The 22,312-nt window shown below is 41.5% G+C and overlaps 1 protein-coding gene across 1 annotated transcript in view; it reads left to right on the top strand.

Moving 5' to 3' along the window:
* DOCK5 (dedicator of cytokinesis 5) overlaps positions 1-22,312 on the top strand; it is a 99,484-nt gene that overhangs the window by 9,334 nt on the left and 67,838 nt on the right. The window contains exons 5-14 of the mRNA XM_011962600.1: positions 118-221; positions 1,207-1,390; positions 8,072-8,169; positions 8,427-8,516; positions 9,919-10,019; positions 12,088-12,222; positions 17,014-17,125; positions 18,194-18,264; positions 18,859-18,965; positions 21,910-22,046. Of these exons, the coding sequence (XP_011817990.1) occupies positions 118-221; positions 1,207-1,390; positions 8,072-8,169; positions 8,427-8,516; positions 9,919-10,019; positions 12,088-12,222; positions 17,014-17,125; positions 18,194-18,264; positions 18,859-18,965; positions 21,910-22,046 (1,139 nt within the window). The remainder of the gene's footprint in view (positions 1-117; positions 222-1,206; positions 1,391-8,071; positions 8,170-8,426; positions 8,517-9,918; positions 10,020-12,087; positions 12,223-17,013; positions 17,126-18,193; positions 18,265-18,858; positions 18,966-21,909; positions 22,047-22,312) is intronic.

Below are 22,312 nucleotides of genomic sequence, written 5' to 3'. Positions count from 1 at the left end.
TGCTTATTAGAATATGGTTGAACGCCACACCCCAAGCAAAATGTGAAATCATCTGTCATAGCCATCGCCTCCTGGTGTCTTTCTGCACTGCTCAGACATGTCTTTCTGCTTTTTCAGCCAGAGATAAATCAGAGCGAGCCTTTGGGGTGGCCTTCGTGAAGCTGATGAACCCGGATGGCACCACTCTGCAGGATGGGAGGCACGATCTGGTGGTTTATAAGGTGCTGCTAACAGAAAATGGCTGAGAAAAGTATTTACTCCCTTTCAAATGGTGTTTAAGACTCCTTTCACATTTATTTGTACAAACATCAGAAACCCTTCTAGAGCTATCTGTACTTGCCCATTAAAATCTAGAAACTCGAAAGGCTCTGGGCCCTCCAGCTTTGTGGTTTCCCAGCTCCTTTCTGGAGAGAGTGAGTTGCGTTATTACGGAGTCTTCTAAGGAGGCTCTCACCCTCTCCTGCGAGTGGTGTTCCCTAGCAGGGAATGGTAAGGGGTCGGCCTCTCATCATCTGCTCTTTGCGTCCTGCATGGCACGTGGACAGGTGCACCGTTGGGCTTCAGTAGCATGTGGTGGATGTGGTTTTCCTGTCACCATGAGCCACATACCATTTCTCTGCTCTGGGGGCCTTCCTTCCTTCCCTGAGAGTTTTGTCTTTGTTCTTCTCTTCCAACTGGTACTGAGCTCCCACTTCTACTGAGATTTTAGAGTATAAAGTAGATGCTGGAAGATCTCATTTATCCAACAATATCTGGGGGTTTCCCCACAGTTGGCTGCTCTTTTGAGATGCATCTACCTGATGAATATTTTTCTTAACCTCTTAGTTTATGAATCATTTTGGAAGGGATGGCAAGCTATTTCTTCTTCCATCAACCATCAACCCAATAAGGTATAACTGTCCCCATTTAGAGACTGAAGAAAACGAAATTTAACCTTATTCTGCAATATATTTATTTACTCTAACAGAGACTAGGGTATTCTGGTTTCTAGTTCACAACTTACTCTGTTTCCATTCAATCATGAAATTATTTCTGGGCTCAGTGTTTGCAGAGAGATATCATAGTATCTCAGAGTTGGAAGGGATCTTCAGGATAATTTGATAAAACCACGCTTCTCATGCTGGAAATGCATGACAGAAATTGTTTTTATTTGCATATAAGAGATGTTGGCCATCATTTGGTGTTCCTAACATGCTTCCTCTTTAGGGTGACAACAAAAAAATGGAAGATGCTAAATTCTACCTGACCCTGCCTGGGACCAAGATGGAGATGGAAGAAAAAGAGCTTCAAGCATCCAAAAACCTGGTCACTTTCACCCCAAGCAAGGATAGCACTAAAGACAGCTTTCAGATTGCCACCCTCATCTGCTCCACAAAGCTCACCCAGAACGGTAGGATGGTGAATCCATTGACACAAATAAGCTTCCTGCTCAGCCTTCCTGGGCTCCTTGGTTAGGCTCACAGGGCTGGGCCATATGGGGCTGAGTCTTGTAAGGTAGGATGTTGGCCAATTGGATTCTGCTCTCTGCTTTTCAAGTGGTATTCTGGGTAGAACTGATCCCATTGCACAGCTTCTTTGGAAGTTTCATTGTCCACTTTAAAGCAGGATGAAAAACATTTTAGTATTTTAATATCATAAAACCTGTAAGTGTATTTATTAACAGCAACTGTAAAATTCAAAAGCCATATGTTCCCTGATAGTGCATTCTGTATAGTATATGCAGGAAGAGATGTTGGTAATAAGGGGAGGAGCCTGGCAAAGAGGTATAATCAGTCTCCTGTCCAAACGGTATGGCAGGGTTTCCTGTTTGAGTTCTGTCTTTCCCTCGTGTATTCTTCTCTTCCCCATTTTTTCCCAAGCAGTCAGGGATTATCATAAATTCAGCTGAATAGTTCAAAGAGGGCTTCATTTGGTTTTTCCTTCAAATCTCTGATATCAATTTTAACCTCTCTTGTGTAGATTATGGCATTTGATAGCCAATATCAACTTCTTATTTGTTTAACTTAAGTGATGTGTCAGGAGCCCTACTGGATGTAGTAAACCAAGAATGAGCTGCCTAGGGGACTTGCGCTAGAAATTCTATCTCCCGTATGCTATGTAGAGACTGGTGCCTTTGGCCTTGTAGACAGTTAGAGTGAGGTACAGGCAAGAGCTCTGCCTTAAGGGGTGCAAAGATAGACAAAACAGTGTAGTTATAGGGTAAACTCAGGTATCAGATCCCTGATCTTTAGAAGGGCTCAGTATTAGGTTTGTTTTGACAAATCATGGTTGACAAAAAAAAAAAATAAGGATTGCATTTCAACTTGGACGAGTGGCTAGACTCAACAGAGTGAAGTTTAGGGCTAATCCATATGTGCAAATAAAAGCATGCTCACTAAAAATGAAGCCAGAAACATAGAAGATGTGACAGAACCATCAGCAACATACCCTTGTTATGGACAAAGTGAATCTATTAACAATTAACTGCTGGTAGGTTAATGGATGCGATATTTATGGAGGATAATTTAAAAGGCATATCAAGGATTTTAAATGTCTTCAGACCCTTTGAGCCTGTGATTTGACTCCTGGAAGCGGAGCTTAAAGTAGTACAAAGTAAACAATGAGAGATGTGTACGAAGATTTATGTACAACGATGTTATTTCCCTCTTATTTGTAACAGGGAAATACTGGAAACCACCCAAATGTCTGATAGTTGGGGTCAGTTTAACCACATTTTATAATTAAGTGACGAAATATATGCAGCTGCTAGATATGGTATTTCAAAACATAGTGAAGGACACAGTGAACTTTGTAACACTGTACACAGTATGATCCCAGTTTTATTTGGGTATATGTGAGCAATCTGCAGCCAGATTGCCTGGCTTCAAATCCCAGCTCTGCCACTTATTAGCTGTTTCATCTTGGGCAAGTGACTTGATATCTCTGTGAACTGGTTTCCTTGTCTTTAAAATGGGAGCAATAATAGTATCTATTTCAAAGAATGCAGTAAATTAAAATAAAAACAAAATAGCATTCGATCTATATAGTGAACACTGTAATGTCAGCTATCACGATCATCATTTTTTGTACACAGAAAAAGACGAATAGGATCAACTCAAAGTTTGATAATTCTTGTTTTCTTTACTCTTTTTGGTATTTTCCAAATTTTTAACTATGAAATGTCAAAATGTTATTCTTTGAACCTAAGTATGGTAGTATACTATATAAAGCATTAATATTTTGAAACTGTCAAGGGATATTTAAAAGGGATAACACTTACTGAACATCTAGTAGATAATCCTTTCTGGACTACAGATCAAAGAGGAATAAAGAAAACAAGAAAAAAGTTTGTGAAATTACTAGTAATGAAAAGCAAAAGGAATTTCTGTTAGCGATAACCATGTTGTTACATTGTTTGTTATCTCCATGTCAAAAATGCAGGGTTTCCTGACAAATTGCAGTTCTCAATGTAGACCTTTCATTTGCTGGTATACCTACTTCACCCCAGCTTCTGAATGTTCTGAACTAGCCTGTACTGTCTTGATACGGTAGCCCCCAGACACATGTAGCTTGTAAAATTTAAATTAATTAAAATTGGAGGGTGGGGCAGTTCGGGAGAAGTTGGACAAAAGGTACAAAAATTCCACTAGACAAGAGGGTAAGTTCAAGAGATCTGTTATATATCCTCGTGGCTATAGTTAAGCATATAGTATATACTTGAAAATTGCTAAGAGAGTAGATTTTAAGTGTTCTCACCACCAAAAAATAAGTAATGTGTATGTTAATTACCTTGATTTACCCTTCCACAATGTGTGTGTGTGTATCAAAACATCATGTTGTGCACTGTAAATATATACAATTTTTGTTAATTAAATTTTATTAATAAAAACAAAGTATAAATCAGTCCGCTAGTTGCCCTAGTCACATTTCGAGCACTCTGGTCTCCTGCAGCTGCTAACTTTTGTGTTGGGCAGATGGATATACATTTCCATCATCACAGAATGTTCCTTTGGATGACGCTGTATGCTTTACTTTGTCATCCTTATTCCTGATGTTTTGATTTAAAAAAAGACAAACTCATCATAACACATACAAAAAAAGTCAGAAGTAATATCTTATTGCAAAGAAGGTTTAAAAAGGCAAGCCTCGTCTGAATCAGAGAGGAGTGACCTGCCATCCAAATGGACTGAGAGCAGGGAGAGGGACCAGGAGACAGAGAGGGAAAGACGGAGATTTGGCAAAGGCATCGCAAGCATCGGGGAAAATGGGGTATTCCAGGGACAAATGATTGTAGATTATTCATGCATTTGCTTTTTTCTGACTTGATGGAAATTATAAAGAATGAATTTGATTTAATAAAATGCCGAAGAGCATTAAGAAGTCATCGGCTAACTCTGTGAGGGCGTTGGCTGAGTAGAGGGGGTAGCTGTGTTCTCACTGAGAGGGCGAGCAAAGGCTTTCCTCCTTCGCCTGAGGAGAGCTATTCAGACTCAAAAGGTTAAAAGCCACTGGAGTTTTAACAGAGAGATCTTGGAGACTCTTTTTTGTTTACTTGATTTGTTTTTTCGATACTAAAACAAACCAATTTGTGTGGGATCATTGGTTTCTGGGCCCAGTGGAGGTAAGAATAGATTTGTTTTTCCAGGAAAAAGAGAGGAATGTGCAGGTCCCCAGAGGTATGTGGCCTTGGGCCAGGAGGTTCATACTCGTCAGTCATTTCACCCTCCAGCACCAACTTTGCCATGATCATTTCCAGCTTATTGACCAGAAAATTGAGTTTTAAAGTGGCAAAAAATCTTTCTTAAGCTCGTAAGCGGTGGACTTGGATTTTGAAAACAGCTCTTTGGAGCTCCAAACAGTTTACAGTTTGTCGTTTTGCAGTTAGAGTTTCCAAGATTGGTTTGTTACAAACTCCAGTGACTTTTAACCTTTTGAGTCTGAATAGCTTTGTCGTGCTTTCCTTTTTAAAAGTATGTCTTCTTAAATTCTCTTCCTAGGGTAGAAGGCAATTACTACCCTAAATGTGGGGATTCTCATGCCCTTGTTTCTCTTTATTAGTTTTGCCACATCTGTAGCCCTTAAAGTATATTGTTTCATTTTGCATTGTTTTTATTTTATATAAATAAATTAAATTATGAGTCAGTCCCTTAGTTGCTCTAGCCACATTTCAAGTGTTCAGTAGTCTCCTGCAGCTGGTGACTTTTGCATGCCACCTTACTCATTTTCCAGTGGTGAGAACACTTGAATCTATTCTCTTAGCAATTTTCATGTATACAGTATTGTACAGCCTGCAGTATTAATGTAGTTAATAATTGAACTCTCTAATTGAAGTCTTGTGTCCTGTGTGAATTCTTGTGTAACTTTCGCTTTTACTCAGCATTACTGAAGATTTGAAGTATCCCGAATTCTTACACATTTCTGACGAGAATGGAAAATGGGGACAGTGACTTTGGATAATATTTAATATGGCTGAAGATATTCTTCCTGATGCCCCAGAAATCCCACCTTAGTTTTCTACGCTAGAGAAGCTGCTCTACCTGTATACCGGGAGACGAATGAGAATGTTCATAGCAGAATTGCTTATGGTAGACAAAAACTAGAAACAACCCAAGTGTTTATCAGCAGCAGAATGGATAAACAAATTGTGTACACCCATACAATTGAATAGACACTGCACAGCAAGAAAAAAAATTAGAGCTACATGGATAAACCTATATACATCTTAGAAACACAGCAAGCCTGGGGCTCTTTCTGTAACCCTGTGTCACTGCTTTCCTGGTCCTAAGACCTAACAGTTCACCAGATGCCAAAATATTTTCCTATGTGAGCCGTGATCTGGCATGCGGGTATCACTAGGAAATAAACCTCTGGGATGGTATTTGGGTACTTTGTCGGGGCTGAAGCTGCTGGGTGAATATTCACCCCTGGTGAAGGGACTAAATCGTTTTCTTCCAGCGGCTATGAGTCAAGTGATGGAACGAGCAATACCTTTGACTAGCCTGTGGCAGAAGTCAGAGCTGGAGAATATGGAAGTGGACGGTGCCTAGTGGAAGGCCTAGCACTGCACCTGTGTTAATTACCTGCTGAATGAATGAATACATTAATGACTGGGTTAAGCATATTACCAGCTTCGTTAGAGTTACTGGTTCCCTTTCCATTCATTCATTTATTCCTTCGTCAGACATGTATTGAACACCTAATAGATGTCTAGTAGTATGGCGAGATAAAAGAATGGACACTATATGGTTCCTGCCTTCAAATGGCTCAAAACTATGGGAAGAGTCAAGGAGACACCAAATACATCTTACGAAATACATAGTATTTCTGGGTATTTCAGGCAAAGGGAAGAATATACACAAAGACACACAGATATTTCAGAACCTGCCATGGTTGGGCTGTAGTGATTAGATTTCTCTGACTGCTAAAGGGTAAAAGAGAATAGTGGTGGTTGGGGTGTGCTGGAGTGACATAGTTGGGGCCTTATTACATTCTCTGGCATTGGAAGTTTATTCTGTAGACACAAGGAATCCTTAGGCATTAGGTTTTGGTGGTTTCCCTGGGCCTAAACCATAGGCGAACTGATAAACACCCTCATGAAGCACTTTGACTATTTATGAAAAATACACATGTGTAATGACTTATATATTTCTACGAATTCATTGATTGAAAAATAACAGCCGGGTGCCCTGGCTCCCACCTGTAATTCCTTTGGGAGGCACTTTGGGAGGCCGAAGCAGGAGGCTTGCTTGAAGCTCAGGAGTTCAAGACCAACCTGGGCAACATGGCGAAAGCCCATCTCTACAAAAAATACAAAATTAGCCAGGTGTGGTGGTGCACCTGTAGTCCCAGCTACTCTGGAGGCTGAGGTGGGAGGAATACTTGATCCCAGGAGGCGGAGGTTGCGATGAGCCGAGATTGCGAGATTGTACCGCTGCACCCCAGCCTGGGTGTCAGAGTGAGACCTTGTCTCTCAAAAAAAAAAAAAAAGTATGTATTGCTACATTTCCTAGATAAGGCTCTGAATAGAAATAGTAGCTTGATGTACTAAACTAGGTGATAATACAGTCACAGTCCAGATAACTGCAGTTTCTCTGTGACACTTTTATGTTTCTTAATAGAGACAGGGTCTCTCCATGTTGCTCAGGCTGGTCTTGAACTCCTGAACTCAAGTAATCCTCCTGTCTTAGCTTCCTAAAGTGTTGGGATTACAGGCATTAGCCACTGCGCCCAGCCTCTTTGACATTTTTAATAGCTCAACATTTATTAAAGCTGTAAGTGGCTTAAAGTTTCAAAATTCTCCATTGTAAATCAAAAAATGCCTTAATATTTTTATCCCAGACTTATCCTAAGGGCTATGAATCTGTTCCACCTTTTCTTTGAAGTAGCCACCTGTCTGATTTGCTTGTCTATTTCTTCAAAGAACTCTGGGGAAAACAGTATGATAGAATAGCAAGGAGTTGGTTTTTCACATCAGATAAACATGTAATAAAATTCCATTTCTACCTCTCCTAAGACATGTAATTTAACTTCACAAAGCCTCGGTTTCCTCATCTAAAAGATGGAAAAAATAAAATCTGTGTGGTCATGATGTTGAAATAAATTAATGCATATATATACACACACACACGTGCATGTGCGCGTGCACACACACACACATATATATGGAGAGAGACAGAGAGAGATGCACACATACCTATGTTTCTTCTTTCCCTCTGAATCCACCCAGACATAGGTAGTGATAAGGGACAAGTTAAGTAAGGCAGCAAATTAAAAGTAGGAAGGTTACATAAGCGTGCTTTTTAGCTTTACTTCTTATGACCATGATGTTATTACTTGAGAAATGTTAGTTGCAGTCAGATATTCTTTTAAGTTCTTATGCATTAATAGTTAATTTTTTTCTCTTTGAAGAATGAAAGAGGACCACGAGGTTTTCCCTGAGTTAGATGGGAGATAGTAAAAGAATACATAGGCATCTTGAATTAGACACTATTAAGAGCAATTACCTGTTCTAGAGAATTCTTTAGCTATGTCCTGAAATGGTCTAGGTTGTTCTGTCTCACCTGTGTCTAATGTTTGTGGTTGTTCTTCCTAGTTGACCTGTTAGGTTTGTTAAATTGGCGTTCCAACTCCCAGAACATTAAACACAACCTAAAGAAGTTAATGGAAGTAGATGGAGGAGAGATTGTTAAGGTATGTTTATATATTCATAGTTAGAAACATACATACATACATACATATACCTATTATACCAATTATACCTAATTGGTTCAACATTTAAAATTAAACCATTCATTGTAAATATAAAACTTATCTACATTGTTAAACAAGTGTGCCAGTTTTTAAAAAAATGCTACTTTAAACCTCTTTGATTTAAACCTAGTTGTTCCCAGATTGCTATGGTATCTATGAAAGCATCAAAATAACCTCTCTGTTTTTCTTATCTTCAGTTTTTGCAAGATACATTAGATGCACTTTTTAACATAATGATGGAAATGTCAGACAGTGAAACCTATGACTTCCTTGTGTTTGATGCACTGGTAAGCAGTTAAACATATTAACTAGTGTTTATTGCTGCAACTTTATAGTTTTCAATATTACACTATTATAAGTGATTGTGTGAATATCTTCTCGCATAAATATTTGTTTCCATCTCTCTGGTTATTGTGTTAGGCTGAATTCCTAGAATTACAATTAGAAACAATGACTTATATTTCAGGCCTTTATTTGTTTGTTTCCTGTTAGATCTCACTTTTTGATATGCTGTTTCTTATTAGAGAAAATAAGATGTTTTGTTTTTATTAGAAATCAGGAATCATTTTAACTCACATTACCATTGTCTGGAGGATTGTTACGTGTGTGTGTGTGCACACATGTGTTTATGCAAGGGAGACTAAATTCACAAGTCAGAGGTGAATCTGAGCCTCATTAGGCAGAATATTCAATCCAGCAGACAATTGAGTTTGTCACACAAAGCACTTAAACCTTCAGCCCATTGCAAGAATTGAAATCAGAATAGGGATAAGCGATATCAGAATCTGGGAAGGCCAGAGGTGAGGGTGGAGGGGAAGAAGCTGAAAGGCCCAAAGCAAGCATCATTTTCACCTTGGTGTGGTGGGGTGAAAAGTTCAGGACAGGAATTTTCCTGAATGCCACAGCTGAGGAGGAAGGTCAGTTGCCGCTTTAGGGGATTCACCAGCTTGAAGAAACTAGTCAGTTTAAGAAATAATCAGAGTATTAAAGCTATGGTTTAAGATAAAGAAAACACCACCTAGTTGAGATCCCACTGGTTGGACTCGGGTTTATGGGAAAGAGAGATGGTGGTTATGGATGCTGTGGGACAAGGAAACAGATTCCTGAGGGACAGAGCAGCTGGCAGTGGGCATAGATAGGAATCCCAAATGTCCCTTGCTTTTGAACCCTCTGTCTTAAGCAGGGCAGTGTGGTTAATTTTAGGCCATGTGCCTGATGGCAGTGCAAGGGAATATACAAGGGGTAATTGGGAGATTAAACTCTAGTGAAGTTGTTAGTGGGGGCACTCATAGTGTACCCAGGAGAAAAATGTCATGCAGTGTTTCATTAGCTGCCTCCTTGGATTAGGGAAAACCCCTTTCCAGAGCCGCCTTCCTCCTGCCCCTTAGGTTACCTGGGCACCGACTCCCCTGTCTTTGAGATACCTAGTCAGCTCCCTGAGGCCAGGGATTCTGGCTTGAATTGGTTTCTTCACAGCATTTAGCACAGTGCCTGACATGTAATAGTCTCTCTATTTATGTTAAATAAATACAATCCTCAAGACTTGACATCAGCTCTGGAATGGTAGAGGGGGCATGCTGCAGAAAAGATCCAGAGAGAAAAGAAGGCACCAAGATGTTAAAATCCAGCTTGTTGACAGAATACTTGGGATTGTGCAGTGCTGCTATTTCTGTTTTTCACTTTTGGCAGGTATTTATTATTTCACTGATAGGAGACATCAAGTTCCAGCATTTTAATCCCGTACTTGAAACCTACATTTACAAGCACTTCAGTGCCACTTTGGCATATGTGTAAGTATGATCTGAGGGAACTGTGTGTTGTTGGATCTTTGGATTTGTACTTTTAGGGCTGGATTGTTGAGAAACGAGAGGGCCCTGTGTTCAGTAAATGTGCCTGGTAAGGCAGAACTCTATTCTAAGCTTCTTGGTGGAAAAAGGGAACCATCTAAATACTCTAACTGTGGAAAGGGGGCTAAGATCAGGGCCTTCCTTCTGGATAAGGTGAAATCTCCTTAAGAATCCAGAGTAGGCCAGGCACTGTTGCTCATACCTGCAATCCCAGCACTTTGCGGTGCTAAGGCAGGAGGATTACTTGAGGCCAGGAATTCAAGACCAGCCTAGGCAACATAATGAGAACCTGTCTTTACAAAAAATTAAAAAGTTAGCCAGGTGTGGTGGCACACACCTGTGGTCCTAGCTACTTCAGACCATTAGGCAAGAGGATTGCTTAAGCCTGTGGAGGTCAAGGTTGCGGTGAGCTGTGATCGTGCCACTGCATTCCAGCCTGAGCGACAGAGCAAGACCCTGTATCTAAAAATGAAAATTTAAAAAAAAAAAAAATCAAGAGCAAAATTAATGACAAATGACCCAACTCAGGATCTTAGAGGTTGGATGTCAGTGGGATTGGCTTGGGGAATCAAGGAGATCAAACCATGAATTAAACAAGACCAAGTTTGATAGAAGAAAAGGTCGTGCCCTCAACCCTGTACCACAGATGCTTTGTAAAATGTATTACTTACAGGATATGAGAAGATTTCTTTTTCCAGTCTTTTGCATAAGAGGCAGTGGTCTCTACCTTTTCCGTAGTGCAGCCTGCCTTCTATCATTGGTTTATGGGCCCCTGACTAAGGAAAGCAACTAAAGTCCACTCCGTATTCCTCCCCAGAGCGCTCACCATGGCACTGTATGTGCCTGGCACACCCACCCTGTTGCCTTCCAGTTATTGTGCAGAATGTGATAAATAGTGATAGGAATGTAGCTGGATTGGTCGATGATCTTCTTATGACAGTGGCTTAGGCCACATCATGTAGATTGCTGCCCAGTGACCTGTCAGCGAGTACACCAGTGACGGTGGCCGTTCCACCCAGGAGCCTCACATCCAGGTGGGCGGTAGCTACAGATGAGGAAATCCCATCACTGTGATCAAACCGAACCAAATACAGCACTCCAGGTGGTAGTAATGTGGGTTTACTTGCAAGATTTGATCAATTCTATATGTTTCCTTTTTAAAAAAATAATAATTTGGCCAGGTGCTTGAACCCGGGAGGCAGAGATTATGCCACTGCATTCCAGCCTGGGCGACAGAGAGAGACTCCATCGAAATAATAATAATAATTATTATTATTGTTGTTATAGTTATATATATGATATATGTAACTATAGCTATAATAATAATAATAGTTATTATTATAGGAAAGCTCAAAGATTCCCAGAAGGAAAGTTTAAGATTAAAATATCAGTGCCCTCCAAAGTCTAAGGGATAGCACAAAATGAAGGCCATTCCTAGCCCAAAAACTCTAGAAAGACACAAAGAGCAACCTAAAACCCCAGAACAGTTTTATCTGTTGAATACTTAGAACCATGAATGTTCCAGAGAGTCAGATTGAGCTCCTTTTTCTTCACTCCATGAAGTTTCTATCAGGCTCCATATTGATGGATCCCAAGGGATTGGGGCAAAATAAAAGGAATTAGGCTTCTTTTAAGTCAACTCCTGTAGGCAGGCATAATCCCGCCTTTATGGGAGCCTCTGAAGATGTCAGAATTGCATACCAGAGATTAAAATATCCTAGCAATTTGGGTCACTTCAACCATTTCATTTCATAACCCTCCTGTTTAATCCCACAAAGGGAAAGAAACCTTTTCTAGTATTTCTCAGCAGAAGGGTAGTTCCAAACCTAGATGGCAGTTGAGGAAACTTAATTGGAAAAGAGTTAATTTTGCTGTTCAGGGCATATTCTAGAAGATATAATTAGTTATGACTTCTACTTCCAGTATGCCACTTTACCCTCTTAGATTACTTACCCAAGCCTCAGAGTATCCTGTTGCTCATTGGCTTATTTTTCTTTCTCATTCTTCTAAGGAAACTCTCCAAGGTACTGAACTTCTACGTGGCTAATGCGGATGACTCCAGCAAGACTGAATTGCTTTTTGCTGCCTTGAAAGCCTTGAAGTACTTGTTTAGATTCATCATCCAATCTCGAGTGCTCTACTTGAGGTAATGTTAACTGCAGTGAAGATGTTTAGATTATCAGCCGTCACTCTGTGTAGTTTTTCCCTGACTGCACACTGGGGTTCAGCTCTGTGAGCAGTTAGCTCTTAGAATTGCCTTATTTCAGAGCTGCAGGGCTGAAGATGGAGGTGGGCTGTGTCTCTGTTGGAGAAGACTCATGAGAAGTTCAGCAAAATTCTGGGGCAGTAATGACCTCAGGACTTGGGGAAGCAGGTTCCTCTGGCAAGATTGTACCTAATACAGCGGATGACTTCATGACAATATTGAGTGTGCAAATCTAGGATCATGATCTGCTGTCACTAGCAGAAGAAGCAGTCATCTCAGGGGAGGTATTTCCTGAGATGAGTGTTTCCTTGTTGACACTGTGCTTAGCTACCTGGGCAGCTAAGCACTAAAGATAGGATTATTCCCTGTTTGGATTTCTGGCATAACAGTTCCATCAAAAATAGAAGAAACCACAAAAGAGCACGTACCTTTGCAGGGAACACTCACAACCCCAGTGACTTTCCTGCCCTTCAGAAATAGCTGTATTTCCCAACTGTTAAAATGCATTTCTAAGGAAAAAATAAAAGGCTTGTAGATTTAAGCATATGTATTTTTAAAAGAAACTTTGTTTATTGAAAAAAATAAAATTAAAGGCAAACAACCTGCAAAAAGGTTACATATAGTACAGATGAAAGGTTAATAGCTTTTCTCAGTTAAAGCTTTTATAAGTCAATAAAAGAATGATAAATAGCCAAAATAGAAAACAAAAACGGTAATTTACAAAAGAACAAATTTAAATGGTCAATACATTAAAAAAAAATTCATGCTATCAAAAGAATTTTGATACATACACATGCACACACACGCATGCACACACACCATCTTTTACCTATACATTTGAAAAAGATGAAAAATCTTTGTCCTTTGATGATATTGGGCAAAAATTGGCCCTGTATTTCAATTTTGATGATAATGGAGATATAAATTCTTCAGGATAGAAATAGTATGAATAAAAACAAAAAAGAAAAAATTTAAGAAAAGGAAAAAGTGTCACATTTGTCCAGTAATACCTCACTAGAAATGTATCTAACGGGAAAAAAAATCTATCAGATATGACAAAAATGAACGTGCAAGTACGTACATTCAGTCATTTCAAATGTAGGGTATGTTAATGAGGAAAGAGGACCATGATAGATTCTTTTTTCTTTTTTTTTTCTTTTTGGGACAGGGTCTCACTCTGTCACCCAGGCTGGAGTGCAGTGGTGTGATCTCGGCTCACTGCAACCTCCACCTCCACCTCACAGGTTCGAGTGATTCTCCTGCTGCAGCCTCCCGAGTAGCTGGGACTATAGGCGCATACCACCATGGCCAGCTAATTTTTTCGAGATGGGGTTTCACATGTTAGCCAGGATGGTCTCCATCTCCTGACCTCGTGATCCCCCCACCTCAGCCTCCCAAAGTGCTTTGATTACAGACGTGAGCCACTGTTCCTGGCCCGATAGATTCTTAAATGATAAAACAAATGTGTAAAGCATGAGTACAGTATGATCTTCCTTTTAAAATAATTCAGATTTGAACTATGTATAGTGAAGAAGACTGGATAGATAACATGCTAAAGTGGTTTTTTTGTTGTTGTTTCTTTAGAGTTTTTTAGGGTTTTTTGTTTTTGTTTTTGAAACAGGGTCTGGCTCTGTCGCCCAGGCAAGAGTGCAGTGGCACGATTTCAGGTCACTGCACTGTGCTTCCCAGGCTCAAGCAATCCTTCCACCTCAGCCCCCCAAGTAGCTGGGACCAAAGGTGTGCACCACCATGCCCAGCTAATTTTTATATTTTATGTACAGACAGGGTCTCTCTATGTCACCCAGTCTGGTCTCAAACTCCTGGGCTCAAGGGACCTGCCCATCTCCGCCTCCCACAGTGCTGGAATTATAGGCGTGAGCCACCATGCCCAGTCTGAAATGTCAGTAGTACAAAAACTTTGGGTGGCAGGCTTGTAATTTTTTTTCATTCTTTATATTTTTATTCTTTTAGCATTTTAGTTATATTTATTATTATATTTTTATTTGCTTTTTTAATATTCTTTTTGATTTTCACATGAATATATACTTTTTCTAATTGTTTTTTAAAAATGTTTAATGACTTTAAAATCCATCTGGCTGAATGACCATTCCACCTTCCCAAATGGAAGTGAGCAGTATTTTCCCCACACATAATTTATGCACAGTCTCTGTATTTGCTTTCTTTTCAGAAGGTCTTCTTTTGGCAGGGCGTGGTGGCTCATGCCTGTAATCCCAGCACTTTGGGAGGCCGAGGTGGGTGGATCACAAGGTCAGGAGTTCGAGACAGCCTGGCCAATATGGTGAAACCCCGTCTCTATTAAAAATACAAAAATTAGCCAGGTGTGGTGGTGGGCACCTGTAGTCCCAGCTACTTGGGAGGCTGAGACGGGAGAATCACTTGAACCCGAGAGGCAGAGGTTGTAGTGAGCCGAGATTGCACCATTGCACTCCAGCCTGGGTGACACAGCAAGACTCCGTCTCAAAAAAAAGAAAAAAAAAAAAAAGAAGGTCTTCTTTTAAAGTTGGTTCATTATATTTTCCAGTTATGGTACATTTCCATGTGTTGAGAATGGTTGGGGCATGGAGTGTTCTACCAGCGGAACATCCTCTTACCCAAAAGTTTGTTTGTATAGTAAACCCTGATGTCCAAAAATCAGTATCACCTTCAAACTACAGAAAGAAAACCTGAGTATGAAATTAAAATATATTTTCTTATGGATGGTTCACTAGTTCATTTCCTCCTCATTTGTCGAAGCACATCCGAGTCCTCATTCTAGACAGTAAAGGATGGTGAGTGTGGAAAATGAAAGATTAGGGCGACAGAGGACCCATGAAATTGACTAGGAGAGTTGCTTCATTGCACCTCATCTGTGACGGCCTGTGTGTGGTTGCTTTTCCCTTATATGTTATTAAAGAAGAACCTGAGCTGGGGAAGAGACTGGCAATGTGCGTCCTCTGGTTGCTTAGATTTAATGATCACTTCAGTGCACTGGCCATGTCTGGAGGCTGCAGTGGTATGTCACCTGGTCCCTGGTCCCCCTGTTGCCTTCCTCAGAGCTTAAATCTCTCTTATGAGCTCAGTACCTGGCTGGAGTTCACCTCAATCAGCAAAACACCAAGAAGAAATTGTAAATTGCCCCAAATAGGATGTTGAGAAGCTTGATCTTAATCCCTCAGCTTCCTATCATTAGTACTCAAAAAAAAAAAAAATTAAGTCACCTGCATAGAGTGCCAAGCGTTCTGCATTAGTGCAGGGCTTTTGCAGCATATGTGACCAGGCTCCCACTGTGATGGCGTGTGTGCGTTCCATGGAGTTCAGGGAGGCAAGGAGTAAAGAAATCACCCTGTAAATGAGGGCAGTGTTGGAGTGGTGGAGCCAACCGGGAAGGCTGCCTGAGCTGAACTGAGTGGCGGAGGAGGTAGTATCATGTGAGCTGAGACTGAAAGATGAAGAAGCGGCCTCCAGAGATGTCAGGAAAGGGTTAGTGGAAGCAGGACCTGCCCCAGGCAGGGACCTATGGGGCACCAAGCGTGGATGCGTGGAGTAATGAGAATCGTGTCAGGAGAGAGAGCGGGAGTGGCCAGCAAATAATAAATGATGTGGGGCCTTGTAGGCCATAGTGAGGAGCTTGGATTTTATTCCAAGTGTAGTGGGAAGCCACTGGGGGAACGAATAGGGAAGTAATAAAATCTGGCTTATATTTTAAATGATCATCTCATCTCCCACATGGAAAATGGATTATCGAAGGCTAAAGGTAGAAGCCAGTGACCACTTTAAGAGGCCATTGTGGTTCAAGTGTGAGATACTCCAGCCCCATCTCAGAGGCAGAGGGAGAGAATGGACGGATTCGAGCTCGTAGGATTTCCTGTTGGGTTTGATGGGGCAATGAGAGAAAGGGAGGAAGCATAGGTAACATCTAGGTTTGGGGTGGATCTAGGTTCGAGGCGGTGCTGTTTGCTGACATTTGGAATACTTAGAGTTGAGCAGGGAAATCAAGTGAGTTCTGTTGTAGGTGTGTTAATTTTTAGATACTTTGGGGACTAAATTGCAAATAAAATTCTTTTCTAGTTCTGTAAAATGGATGAATTGAGAATTCCCATTAACCCTCTGATTAACTATCTCAGTGAAGTTCACATTCTTTGGGTACTGTGGGTATAGGTGAATGGAGGAGACGAATTTAAACATATGTGTGTGTGTGTGAGTGTGTGCATGAAATTCTGAATTCAAGCCATCCTATTCTTGACCAGTTAGTGGTGAAATTGCCGCCTATTATATGTGCATATGCACTTTCATTTGGGACTTTTGTGTTTCTTGGAAAGTGCCCAAATATCTCTTGATTTCTACTTAAGAGAAAGAACTCACTTTTAGGTTGATAGACAGATCTTTTGAAGACAAGTATAGTACTTTAATTAAGGCAAGCATGTATCTGTGAAGACTAAGGGGTCTTGTCCTGAAAGGCCCTTGTGGTAGAGCAGGCCAGCATCAGCATGGGCAGTTCAGTGGCTAGACTGGAACAAATGGTTTTGTAGGCTGGGCTGGGGATCAGAGCCTTTCTGGGTTGAGCAGCTTCTCTAACCCACAGCCCGAAACTTCAGATGACTGGGGCTTGATTAGGTGAGTCAGAATGATTAGGGGGATACAGTGAAGGAGAAGTCGGGAAGGCAACAAATCTATTTTAAAATTTCTTTTAACAATAGAAAGTCCAACTGCTTTTCTCTTTTTCCTGTTAAGATTTTATGGCCAGAGCAAAGATGGAGATGAGTTTAATGATTCAATCCGCCAGTTATTTCTTGCTTTCAATATGCTGATGGACAGGCCTCTGGAGGAAGCCGTCAAGATCAAGGTCAGCCTGGTGTCATCATGGGTAACTCTTCTTGGGCTGTGGTAACGATGTTTTGGGACCACTTCGAATTGGCCATATCATGGGGGAGAAACAGAATGAATCATGGTTCCTGGATAGCTTATGAATTTTAGTATGATTTACGGAAAATAAAGGGAAGAAAACAAGCCCATTTTAACTTCTACAGATGCTTGTATTTTCAAATGTCGGTTTGCCAAGGACATGCTACCCAATTAGACATCCCTTGAAAGACCATTGTGAACCCTGTTTGACCCCATAATTTCAGCAAACTGATCCCAATGCTACTATAGGTGACAATTTTTTTTATTTTTTGTTCCTCATTTTACCCGGAAGTGTAAAGTCACTGTCTTTGTTATCATAATTTAAAAAATATATGAAATACATAATCCCTGAAAACTCAAATGTGAACTTTACCATTAATATTTATTTTTTGCTCTTTATGGCCACGTTGTGAGAGAGACTTCAAGAATTTAACCACCTCCTGGCCAGGCGCGGTCGCTCACGCCTGTAATCCCAGCACTTGGGTGGCCGAGGCGGGTGGATCATGAGGTCAGGAGATCGAGATCATCCTGGCTAACATGGTGAAACCCTGTCTCTACTAAAAATACAAAAAAATTAGCTGGGCATGATGGCGGGTGTCTGTATTCCCAGCTACTCAGGAGGCTGAGGCAGGAGAATGGCGTGAACCCGGGAGGCGGAGCTTGCAGTGAGCCAAGATGGCGCCACTGTACTCCTGCCTGGGCGACAGAGCGAGACTCCGTCTAAAAAAAAAAAAAAAATTTAACCACCTCCTTAGGCAGAGAAATGAACTCCAAGTGGAGAGAGCCTGCTGGCAGTAGAAACCAGAAAGCTGTATCCCCTTGCATCTTCAGGAAAAGCATTTTAGGAGATCGTGTAGACCAATGCCAGCTTTCCTTTTTATTGTAAGGGCATCTGTATGCAGTTCCCTATTTAAGTTCCAAGCATAACCTTTTCTTCCTGGGATGAAGCAGTAAATGTTGTATTTGTCTTGCCTGGCAACTGAGTTTGCCTTTGGTGTTTTTCTTACAGGGGGCAGCTTTGAAGTACCTTCCTAGCATAATTAATGACGTCAAACTTGTATTTGATCCTGTTGAGCTCAGGTAAATAGCCAAACAAAATTTTGTTCCTTAACTCTAACAGAGAAACAGCTTCCCTGCTTGGCTGGAGTCCGGGCTGCTACATCTGGCTTTTATTTTTCTAAGAAGTATTAACTGAATACCTTTTGGTGCTCAGTTCTGTGGAAGATGCAAAAGAACAACCAAAACCTGCCCTGAGAGAGGTTTGCACTTTCTCTGGGAAAACAAGACATGCAGACATGAAATCGACTACAAAAGATAGTGTATAATGACGTGCTTCCAGCCCTACCCCTACGTATCCCAGCAGTGCAAAGTCAGACTGCAGTCAACATGAGAGTGGAGTTAGCCAAGAAAGCCATTTTCACAAAGGCAAGACTGGAAAGCAATGATGGACAAGGGTGTTCTTTGGCAATGTAAATACTCAGCTCTAAGGCAGAGCCCTCCTGTAAGTGAGGATAAAGTCTCCCTTGCTGCCATGTCATAAACTCTCAGGTCATTTTGTAGTTTTCCATGTAAATCTCTCCATGCCCAAAGCTTAGAGTGGAGGAGAAAAGTTTATAATGATGCCTTCAACTTGGCAGAACGAAGACACTCCTAACCCTGTGGTTTCTCTTCCAGTGTGCTCTTCTGCAAATTCATTCAAAGCATTCCTGACAACCAGCTGGTTCGGCAGAAACTTAACTGCATGACCAAGATAGTAGAGAGTGCTCTTTTTCGACAGTCAGGTAAGTCTCTTTTAAAAATTGCTGCGTGAGGTCACAGTGAGGCGAGATTGTACCATTGCACTCCAGCCTGGGTGACAGAGCACGACTCCATCTCAAAGGATTAAAACAAACTGCTGTGTACTGAAATGCCAGCCCCATTTCTGCAGCTAACACTTGAGCTTTGTTTTTTTTTTCTTTGAAGACGGAGTCTCGCTCTCTTGCCTAGGCTGGAGTGTAGTGGCGCCATCTCGGCTCACTGCAACCTCCCCCTCCCAGGTTCAAGTGATTCTCCTGCCTCAGCTTCCTGAGTAGCTGGGATTACAGATGCACACCACCACACACAGCTAATTTTTTTTTTTTTTTTTTAATATTTTTGGTAAAGATGGGGTTTCACCATGTTGGCCAGGCCGACCTCAAACTCCTGACCTCAAGTGATCTGCCCAACTCGGCCTCCCAGAGTGCTGGGATGACAGGTGTGAGCCACTGTGCCAGTCAGCACTTGACTTCTTTTTAAAAAATGTTGGCCGGGCCCAGTGGCTCAAGCCTGTAATCCCAGCACTTTGGGAGGCCGAGGCAGGTTGATCACAAGGTCAGGAGATCGAGACCATCCTGGCTAACATGGTGAAACCCTGTCTCTACTAAAAAATACAAAAAAAAACTAGCCGGGCGAGGTGGCAGGCGCCTGTAGTCCCAGCTACTCGGGAGGCTGAGGCAGGAGAATGGCGTAAACCCAGGAGGCGGAGCTTGCAGTGAGCTGAGATCCGGCCAACGGCACTCCAGCCTGGGCGACAGAGCAAGACTCCATCTCAAAAAAAAAAAAAAGAAAAAAATGTCATTAGTATCCTTGCCAGTTGTTTGCTGGTTATGTAAGGACCTCCTCGGAGAGCAGTTTTAAGGAGATTCTAAAGTAAGCTCAGTATTTCCAACAGTTCCTAAAAGAGCAAAATCATGTGTTCTTTAATCTTTAATTAGAACAATCTGCAAGAGGTTCATTAATTAGAGAATTTTGTCTTTAAAACAGGAACCTCAGGAAGTAACAAGCAAGTAGGAAAAAGATGACCTTTTTAAAAGAAATTCTTCTTTAACCTATACTTAGTGCATGACCTTAAAAACCAGGGAATAGGGAAGCAGCAATGTGCTGGATTCCACAGGAGAACTGGCTATATGCATCCCTTCTCAACCCGATGTTCAGTGATATCACATTAGTAGCTGGAAATTGACCATGGTGGAAGGATTTACACCAGGGAAATTGGCAAACATGATAAAGCAAGCCTTTTCTTTTCTTTTCTTTCCTTTTTTTTGAGATGGAGTCTCGCTCTGTTGCCCAGGCTGGAGTGCAGTGGCACAATCTTGGGTCACTGCAACCTCTACTTCCCTGGTTCAAGCAATTCTCCTGCCTCAGCCTCCCAAGTAGCTGGGACTACAGGTGTGTGCCACCATACCAGGCTAATTTTTTTTTTTGTAATTTTGGTAGAGCCAGGGTTTCACCATGTTGGCCAACTGGTCTCAAACTCCTGACCTCAGGCGATCCACTTGCCTTGGCCTCCCAAAGTGCTGGGATTTTAGGCGTGAGTCACCGCACCTGGCCAAGCCTTTTCTTTAGGGGGTAGGCTGGTAGAAGCCAGATGACTAGTATTCTACTGGGAGAGGAGTGGGGCATGGAGGGAAAAAACTCTTACACTGATAAAATACTTTTCACTTTGTAAGTAGAGTCTAGGAAATAGCCACCAAGTAGTTCTGTCCCAAAGCTGGTATTAAACAGGAGGTCCAGCACCTGGGCCTTCCCAATAAACTCCAGACTTGCTAGAGTGAGGCAGCTGCGGAGACTTCTTTTGGTCTCCGTGGTCAGGGGCTCACAGAAGGTGACCTCACATTATGTATGTATATTGTCTGGAGATCTGAAGACCAGCAGGACTCTTCAACGTTGGAACTGAGTGGATCATTGGTGGGAGAGCCTTCCTGGCCTTGTCCCTGGCTGGTTATGTAACTGGACAAATGAGTGGCCTTCTACAAGTCTCAGCTTCCAGTTCTGTGGAAGGAAGGACTTGAACTAGATCATATCAGTAGCCTCCTCGGGCTCTGATATTTTCTGACCCTATGAATTTGCACTTAGAAATTGCAAATGTTCCTAAGACACAATTGGAGGTAGAGGTAATGCCTGCCAAAAGCTAGTGAATGCTCTTAAGTAGAAAACATTTATTACCAAAGTAAATTATTACTAAGCATTTTAATATGCTTTGATAACTTTTTAAGGATACAGAAAAGGTAATTGAGATAGTAAGGATAAGGTGTTTGAGCAGAAGAGCAAGCATGCACTCAATAGTTCTAATTAGAGTGTGATCGCTGTTAACAGTCATTTCTGTAGCATTCAGAGTACCTGAATTCATTATAAAATGTGTTACAATAGCAAAGATCTCAGAAGACATAATATGTCATATCTTACTTTCTGAAATCCACACGCCTGCACAGACATGAGCAGAATGTCATTGAAATGTACTAGGGAAGCTTAGTATTTATAGGAACTTCTTTCAGTATGTTTTCTCCATTAGGTGAAAAAAATTTTGAAAAAAAAATCTATAACTTGTTTGGTTTTATTTGTTTCATATGACCTCAATTTCATGTATTAGGTTGGCATTTTTAAAAGCTAGAGAAATTGTTAAATAATTTAAACATTTTGCTATGTTCCCACCTTTACCTGTGGGAAGGGTCATTTTCTTAGTTTGTATTATCCAGTTGCAAAGGTGAAGTTCTTTTTTTTTTTTTTAATTCGTTCATCTGCAAACTGAACAAGAGTAGAGTTCCACACCTAAAACCAGGTGTTCCTGGGTGAGCTGGAGGGGCTGCATTCCTGCAGGGCTGATTGCAGAGCTTAGAGCTACTGGTACTGGAGAGAGTTGCAGGAAGGAGACAGGCAGTTAAGGAGGTGGCACTGCTGTGTGTGAGCTGTTTGTGTTTCTCTTCTCAGAGTGCAGAGAAGTGCTGCTGCCGCTGCTGACAGACCAGCTCAGTGGCCAGTTAGATGACAACTCCAGCAAGCCTGACCACGAGGCAAGCTCACAGCTTCTGAGCAATATCCTGGAGGTGCTGGACAGGAAGGATGTGGTGAGTTGAATCATCACTGATGCTGCACGGAGCTCACACTGGCCCCTTTGCACCAGACAGGAGTGACTCTATGGCCTTCCTATTCTCAGGTAGTTTCCAACTCAGGTGTTAGGGCAGGCTGTGCCCATTTTAGAGATAATTAGGGAGGCCAGAGCCTCCAGTGCAAGGTCAGATTACTGCTGGGGCCTTCTGCAGGCTGATTTTCCTGGCTTGCCCAGTGTGCCCACTGTTGAGATCCCTGTGACTATTCTTTTTTTTTTTTTTTT

Source organism: Colobus angolensis, unplaced genomic scaffold, assembly GCF_000951035.1.
Source record: "Colobus angolensis palliatus isolate OR3802 unplaced genomic scaffold, Cang.pa_1.0 Scaffold6, whole genome shotgun sequence".
Taxonomy (NCBI): Eukaryota; Metazoa; Chordata; class Mammalia; order Primates; family Cercopithecidae; genus Colobus; species Colobus angolensis.
This window is presented reverse-complemented; position numbering and strand designations above follow the sequence as displayed.